At 39.1% G+C, this 8658-nt stretch overlaps 1 protein-coding gene across 1 annotated transcript in view; it reads left to right on the forward strand.

The window, feature by feature from the left end:
* The first annotated feature begins 4940 nt into the window (after window positions 1-4940).
* The window catches only part of Tnpo1 (transportin 1), a 65684-nt gene continuing 61966 nt past the window's right edge, over window positions 4941-8658 (forward strand). The window contains exon 1 of the mRNA XM_013025226.1: window positions 4941-4995. Within this exon, the coding sequence (XP_012880680.1) occupies window positions 4941-4995 (55 nt within the window). The remainder of the gene's footprint in view (window positions 4996-8658) is intronic.

An 8658-nucleotide genomic window follows, 5' to 3' on the forward strand; every position in this document is an offset into this window, starting at 1 on the left:
TTTTAACTTCTTAGTGTAATTCCTCCAAGAGATAAATAGACACAAGAGGTATAAGACACATATGTCTTATACCATATAACATATTCTGTCTTTCCTGTTCTCTAATCTAATTGAGCACATTTCCTACACTGGTGTGGGCTCTCAACAATTTTATTTTTCCCTCTTCTAGGTTGATCAAACCCCGGATTACTTTAAAATCCCTTCAAGAACTTTCTGGTTCTACTGACAGATAAACAGGCTTCTCCATATTTTTAATCTTGGACATGTAAAAGTTTTCCTTTTTGAAAATTTATTAGTTGTCTATAGATTTTTCCCTTTATACCTTAACTTTGGTTCAGTTTTTCAACTGTTTTATTAAATAATTATTTTCCTTAAATAATATATTCTTTAAACTATATTTCTAATTTTTTTCCTTGTTTGTTGGAGCATCTTTTTATAAAACATTGTATGAGACTTTTTTTGGTCCATTGTGGGGCCTGAACTCTGGGCCTGGGTGTTGTCCCTCAACTCTTCAGCTCAAGGCTAGTGGTCTGCCACTTGAGCCACAGTGCCGCTTCTGGTTTTTCCTGCGTATATGGTGCTGAGGAATCGAACCCAGGGCCTCATGCATACAAGGCAAGCACACTACCACTGAGCCACCTTCCCAACCCCTGTATAAGAGACACTAAGTATGAAAAGTCTGCATATCTGACTGCCATTCAACAAATGATTCAACACATTTTTAAGCTCTATTTTTAAATTATGTGTTTGTCAAAAGAAAATAATACTTGGGTACCGGCGTAAAGCAAGGGAATATTGTGAATATTAGATTTTTATATTTTGAGATTACATATATACTGATGTTTTGGATTCACTATTATTTTTACGGTAGTGAAGTGAGGTGTTTGTTTTTTCTCTCTCTACTAGATCACAAAAATATCAAATATGTGGCTGGGCGTTGGTAGCTCACGCCTATAATCCTAGCTACTCAGGAGGCTAAGATCTGAGGATCAAGGTTCAAAGCCAGCCTGGGCAGAAAAGTCTGAGAGACTCTTATCTCCAGTAAACTACTCAGAAAACTGGAAGTGGTGTTGTGGTTCAAGTGGTAGAGCGCTTGCCTTGAGCTGAAGAGCTGAGGGATAGTGCCCAGGCCCAGAGTTCAAGCCTCATGACTGACTGACAAAAAAAAAAAAATCAAATATGTGACTTCGGTTTTGGCAGAATGGGGGCTTGAACTCAGGGCTTCATGCTCACTTGACTTGCTCTACCACTCAAACTCCACCTCTAGCCCTACTTTTTGCTGTTTTCTTTTTGTTGTTTCTTTTCTGCCTTGAGAGAATTGTGATCCATGGAATTTGCAGCCTCCTGGGTAGCTAGCTAGGATTACAGGTTTGAGTCATCAGCACCCAGCATGTGATTTCCTTAGTATGTAAAAAAAAAAATTATGATTAGTTACCAGTTTAACAGAAATTGACTTTTCTCTTGAAAAAGCTTAGAGAATAAGTCAGGTGTTTTGTTGTTGTTATTTGTTTTGGTGCTTTGAAGTGCAGGCTGACATTAAACTCAAGATTCTCTGTCTCAACCTCTTCCTAAGCGCTGGAGTTACTGGTAGGTACTACCATACCCAGTGAGAGTGGACTCTGGAGTTAGATTAGTTGAATCTGAATCATAGCCTTGTCATCTGCTAGCTGATGATACCATCGGTGTACCTCTATTCATAATGTGGTTAACAGTAATAGGTCGTTGAGTTTCAAGGTTATTCTGAGTGTTTGGGACCTGCTGAGTACTCAGAACTATATGCTATCAAAATTATTGACAAAGTGATAGAATGTTGAAGTTTATTATGCGTATTTTTCAGTTTTTATATTTGGTGCCAGTATTGGAGCTTGAACTTGGGACCTAGGTGCTATCCCTTAGCTTTGTCACTCAAGGATGGTGCTCTACCACTTGAACCACAGCTCTACTTTTGTCTCTTTGGTGGCTAATTGGAGATAAAAGTCTCATAGATTTTCCAGTCCTGTACAGACAAGTCTTTGGAACTGTGGTCCTCAGATCTCAGGCTCCTGAACAATTTAGGATTACAGGTGTGAGACACTTGTGCCCAGCTAAGTCTAAAATTAAGGACCAGAGTTTCTGGTAGTATTTTCTCTTTCTGTGAAATATGACTACTCCTTCCCTAACAAACTGAACTCCATCTTAGGAACAGGTTGGGCAGTTGGGTTCTCCTGCCCTCATGGAGTCTGATAGGCTTTCAGAATCAAAATAAATGTGAAAGTTAATGTAACACTGAAATTGTAGAGGTGAAGATGAACTCTTCCTTCTCAAATTCTACTTCCTAGCAGGATTAATTCTATTCCAAGTTTTTAATCTCATCATATATTTTTTATAGGTTTAAACCCCACTTCATAAGCTTTCTTCATGGAATGTCTTTAAAATCCAGACTTCCTTACGTAAGTCTCAGATGAAAACCCATTCAATTAAGTCCTTTCCTGATCTCCTAACTACATTAGAATAATGACCTCCTAATCCCTATATTTACCCTGCTATAGCCACCTCCACTGAGGTACTGCTGCTGTCCAGCAGAGACTTGATGACTGGAAAGTGCTCTTTATTTATCGAGTAAGATGTTCACCATGGAGAATTGTGCTCAGTCTCAGATTCATAATGTCCCTCTAGGTCACATAGGTGAACCCTTTGTTTATAGATTTCAGCATCAAGAGCCTTGATGTATATATTTACATACACACACTTTTGGCAAGGTTATAGGATTTTCCAGGAATAAAAACTATTGTGTTACTGAAGAACAGTTGTTCTTTGTTTTGTTTGGAACCCATGAGTAGTTGACCATTTGGGGTAATCATGTACTGGTGGCAACATTTATTCATAGTGATTCAATAAATAGGTGGAAACACTTGATTATGTGCCAAATATTTGTTTGCATTTAACTGAAATTAGAAGGAAAAATTAAAACTCTAACCCAGATGAAGAAAAACAATTATCCTTTTCCTAATAATAAATTTGTTTTTCTCTCTTATTCTTCCTTTATACTATAGACAATCCATCTCTTAGAGTAAACAAGAACTTAGTGGAGACAAAAACTGTTTTACTTACCTTTGAATCTCCAGTGCTTGCCAGGCACATTAATTACTTAATATTTATTCAGTTGAATTAGTAGTAAAAGAGTAGTATTTGTTTAACAAATGTTTATTGAATCAGACTCTGCTAGTCAAAGAGGACAAAAAGACACTGTCCTTGCTTTCCAGGAACACATTATATGATATTTTTAAGAAGGGAATTTGCTATGAACTATATGTTTGTAATGAAAAACACTTAAGTCTTGTGGGGAGATCCTGAACAAATCACAGAAGAGAAATTGTATTTAGTATCATAATATCAAGGTAGATTGAATAAATATTTGGAAGCCAATCATGGTGGTACATGCCGATAATCTAGTTTCTTGGGTAATAGAGTTAGGAGGCCCTACTTCAAGACCTACTGGGGCAAAAGTTAGTAAGATCTTGTCTCAGAAACAAGTCTCATGTGGTAGGGCATTTATGTAATTCCAGCTACTCAACAGGCAGAAGTAGATGGATCACTGTCCAAAGCTGAAAGCATTACATAGTGTTACATACACTACTTAATATAAGCTAAAAGAGGGGCTGGGAAGGTGGCGGAGTGGTAGAGCGCTTGCCTTGTATGCATGAGGCCCTGGGTTCGATTCCTCAGCACCACATAAGCAAAAAGAAAAAAGCCGGAAGTGGTACTGTGGCTCAAGTGGTAGAGCGCTAGCCTTGAGCTGAAGAGTTGAGGGACAGTGCCCAGGCCCAGAGTTCAGGTCCCATGACCAGACCCCCCCAATAAATAAATAAAAATAAATAAAATATAAGCTAAAAGAATTGGGGTCATGGTTCAATTGGAAGAGCCGTTGCTAAGCAGGTACCAACAAAATAAATGAATATTTGGAAATTCAATGAATGAGGGTAGTTCTACAGAGTGAGAAAAAAGGTTGCAAATGGTCAAGTTTAAGGAAGGCATCCTAAACAGGAAATTCCTGTCCAGAAATTCATAGGTGCAAGTTAGATTTTGAATCCTAGGAGCTAAAATTCTCCCTGTAGGTGAAGAGCCTTCTTCCATAAAAAATGCCTAGCTTTTTATCTAACTCGTGGTAGAAACCATTGCTTTATTAGAGGTGCCTAGTTATTGTACCTAGAGGTACAAAGTAATTACAGTACCTTTTTTTTGTGTGTCAGTCATGGAACCTGAATCCAGAGCCTCATGCATGCAAGGCAAGCACTCTACCACTGAGCCACCTTCTCAGCCCCATTACAGTACCATTGTACACTTGGGAAACTGATAGGAATTAATTTACTTACCCAGATTTTCATAGCTACTGAGTGGAAAACTTTTAAGATTCAAACTGAACTCAGTTGGGTCTTCATCTTCTGTCAGCTTTTTGAACTACATTTTACAGTCCTTCCAAGAGATAAGGTAGATACTGTCACACTTTTCAAAGACTCTGACTTCTCTGCTTGTACATTATTCTCAACATTAGCAAATTCAAAACTTGTATGTAAATTTAAGTTAACAGTTTGGGACCTGATATGGTTTATTTTTATGGGGTATTTTTTTTATCTTGGTACCAAATTCTGTTCTAGTTGTTGTCTGGGTTTAATAAAATGCTTTTTCTGCTAATATTTGTACGTCATGGACTAGTCAACATGGTTTTATATTTAAAGGAGAAAATTTTGAAGTACTACCTTTTTTGGAGACATTTATGTCTGAGTCTCCACATCCAAAAAAAAAAAAGGCTCAAGTAGAGTACTTAAATTTGGTAAGAAAATCAGTATTAATCTTAATTCTGTTTAACATAAATATTATTTAAGTAAATGATTCTACCACATATAATAATGGCATGTGTGGTTACCTTGAAATACTTCACATATTATCTAATTAACCCAACAATGAGTGACTACTCTGGGGTAAAATTCTTCTTAACTTCAATGGCTATTAAATGTGGTAAGTTCTGGAGTGGATGGTGGTAATTGTTGCACAACAGTGAGAATATACTTAATGGCACTGAACTGTACACTAAAAATGATTAAGCTGGTAAATTTTACATGTCTATTTTGCTGCAATTTAAAAGAAAAGATGATGTTCACAAGTTTAAAGTTCCCTGATAGCTCTTATCAAGCAATTATCAGTCAAATATTTTTGAGAGCTTTTTGTTACAGATAGCTTAAGAAAGGTTTGGGGAACATTTACCCAAGCAACATGCTCCAATTAGAAATTCTGAATACTGAGCTGGGAAGGTGGCTCAGTGGTAGAGCGCTTGCCTTGCATACATGAGGCCCTGGGTTCGATTCCTCAGCACCACATAAGCAGAAAAAAAAGCCGGAAGTGGCACTGTGGCTAAGTGGTAGAGGCTTAGCCTTGAGCTGAAGAATTGAGGGACAGCACCCAGGCCCAGAGTTCAGGCCCCATGACCGACAAAAAAGAAATTCTGAATGCTGAACAGTTTGAAAAGAAAAAATATCCTGTTTATTTGAATGCAGGCAAAGAAGGAAGGTTGGTAAGGACCTGATAGTATGGTGAGACCATCCTTAGAAGGGATATCGTGATGAAGATGCTTTTTACACTGGACTATTGTTGGTCTTAGCTTTAGTTTCTTATGTAAAAGGACACCTGAAGGGTTAAGTGGGCACACCCTAGGAGATAATATATAATGGCAGGTCAACCCAGACAGAATTAAGACTTACACTCAAGTTTCCCCACCCTCAGTAGTTTTGGAAAAATGAATTGTCACTTGTTAGCTTCACAAAAATTAAAAGAACATGAAGTATTCATACTGGTTTTGTTGTTGTTGTTGTTGGTGGTGGTGGTGGTGGTCATGGAGCTTGAACTCTGGGCCTGGGCACTGTCCCTCAGCTATTCAGCTCAAGGCTAGCACTCTACCACTTGAACCACAGTGCCACTTCCAGTTTTCTGAGTGGTTTGTTGGAGACAATAGTTACATGGACTTTCCTGCCCAGGCTAGCTTTGAACCATGATCCTCATATCTTAGCCACCTGAGAACTGAGATTACAGGCGTGAACCACTGGCGCCCGGCAGTATTCATATTGTTGACAAGTATGATGCATAACATTGGAAAGTAATATGGTATTAACTATTAGGTTAGCCTAATAATTCCTCTGGCATCCTACTATGTTATAGGACACTAGCATGAGGGTCCTTGTGGGATTTTCTTTAGTGATGTTTGTAATGGCAAAGAACTAGTAACTGTGGAAGTCAAACCAGAAAAGGTTGGACAAATTATGTCCTATCCGTTTGAAAAATAAATGTGTATCTGTTAAAAGGTAAGTTAAATCTCCATATATTGGCCTGGAATGATGGTCATGCTATATATATTATGTGTAAAAAAAGTTGTAGAGTGGACCATGTGTGGTGGTGCATACATACAATAACCAGCTGTCAGAAAGGCAGAGGTAGGAGGAATGAAGGCAGTAAAAGGCTGGCCCAGAACAAAAGTGGGTGGCCTTATCTGGAAAATAAGCCAAAGCTAAAAGGACTGGAGTTATGGTTTAAGTGGTAGTGGCCTTGGGGCTCGGAAGGTGGCTCAGTGGTAGAGCGCTTGCCTTGCATGCATGAGGCCCTGGGTTCGACTCCTGAGCACCACATAAGCAAAAAGAAAAAAGCCAGAAGTGGCGCTGTGGCTCAAGTGGTAGAGCGCTAGCCTTGAGCTGAAGAGCTGAGGGATAGTGCCCAGGACCAGAGTTCAGGCCCCACGACCAGACCCCCCCCCCAAAAAAAGTGGTAGTGTCCTTGCCTACCAAGCACAAGCGCAAGCACAAGGCCGAGTTCAGGCTTTAGTATTGTACCCCCAAAGAAGAGAAAAACTATGTTATAAAACTATATACCGAGTATGACTGAGAATAAAGGTGAAGAAAAAGATTGATGTGAGATATATAGCTGATTCACAGAGTTAGCTTGGTGAAAAAACTTTCCTTGTATAACCATTTTTATTATGGTAATGTACTTCATGAAATTTGTTAAGTTCTTGAAGTCAGAAGGAAAGAGAAATCTCTAATAGAAATTCTGCTAGGTTAATTGGAGGGGTTGATAGCTGAAAGAGGGCAGTAGTTACAGTGATCTCCATCTTGAGTTGAATTGGTCACACACTGTTCACTTTGTGCTTATGATTTGTACAAATTTGTGGCTCCTTATATCAAGTGAAAGTTTATAATGGAACACTATTCTTAAATTTTCTTTAACTGTGTAACATAGAAGCAAGAAATGGGCTGGGAATGTGGCTTAGTTAAAAACAGGTTGGGATTGTGGCTTGTAGAGTGCTTGTGTAGCATTCATGAAGCCCGGGGTTCAATTCCTCAGTACCATATACACAGAAATAGCCAGAGTGGTCCTGTGGCTCAACTGGTAGAGTGTTAGCTTTGAGAAAAAGCAGCTCAGGGACAGTGCCCAGGTCCTGAGTTCAAGCCCCAAGACTGGCGAAAGAAAGGAAGGAAGGAAAGAGAGAGAGAGAAGGAAGAGAGAAGGAAGGAAGAAAAGAACTAACAACCCCATTATTATATAGTTGAATGTATATAAACAGAATGAAGGCTGGAATAAAAACACAAATATTTCATAGATGTTATATTCAGAAAGTATTTGTGGGTTTTTATTTATTGTTTAGGAAGTCAATTGAAGGTGGCGATCAAAGTCTGATTAGAGGATAGAAGCAGAAAATAAAGGTGGAGAAGAGGAAAAAGCATTTTAAAAGGAAAGAAAAACAAGCCTAACTAGAGAGGTGTAATAATGTCGGGAAAAAATTGTTAACACCTACTAGGAAAAGGGTTTTTACTAGAGCTGTCAAAACCATCATATAATAATGGAGTCCCATTTAAAATCCTCTCCTTTATCAAAGTATCTTTTGTAAGTTGATACATAGGGTTTTTTGGTTTTGTTCAAGAATTTAGTTTCAATGGGACTTCCATTGACCTAATAATCATAATTGGATATACCAGGTGCAGCGTAAGAAACCTGTCTTCTCTGTCTTCACGGACTAATTCAAGTAATTTGCTCTTTCCTTATTTGTCAAGAAGGGGCAAATAATGTACTTAAGTAGATTTCAGAGAGAATCACATGAAAGGAATGCATGTGAGAATAATAGAATTCAACACTACCCAACTGTGAAAAATACTTGATTTTCCTTCAGCCCAAATTCTGTAGTTGTAGAATGTAATTCTTTCATGATAGAATGTATCTAATTTGAGTCCAAAAGTTGAAGCTTATGAAAGAATTCATTTTTTCACCCAGATTCAACGTAGGTTTCGTTTAACGTCTTAGGAAGTATGGGTGTTTTGGCTTACACGCCAGTGCTGCTTTACCTATCAAAGTGAAGTGTAAAGCATTTCCTAATTATTGCTGGGAAGTCGGGAACTGTGTTTTCTCCCACCCCCAGCCATTCGTCGCTCCCCCTTCCCCCCGTGTTTGCTTGAAATAAGGAGGCGAGTCCGGTTTCTTCGGGTGATGTGGGGGACCTGACCCTTGAGCCGGAGTGAGCCAGCCGCCTGGAGCGGTTGGGCGGGGAAGCGTGGTGGCACTAGGACCCAGGGGGCTCCCGCGAGCGGATCTTGGGGCCAGATTGCAAATTCGCGGTGACTCAGTCTGGTCGGCTCCTGGCGC

This window comes from Dipodomys ordii, unplaced genomic scaffold (genome assembly GCF_000151885.1).
Source record: "Dipodomys ordii isolate 6190 unplaced genomic scaffold, Dord_2.0 Scaffold83, whole genome shotgun sequence".
NCBI lineage: Eukaryota > Metazoa > Chordata > Mammalia > Rodentia > Heteromyidae > Dipodomys > Dipodomys ordii.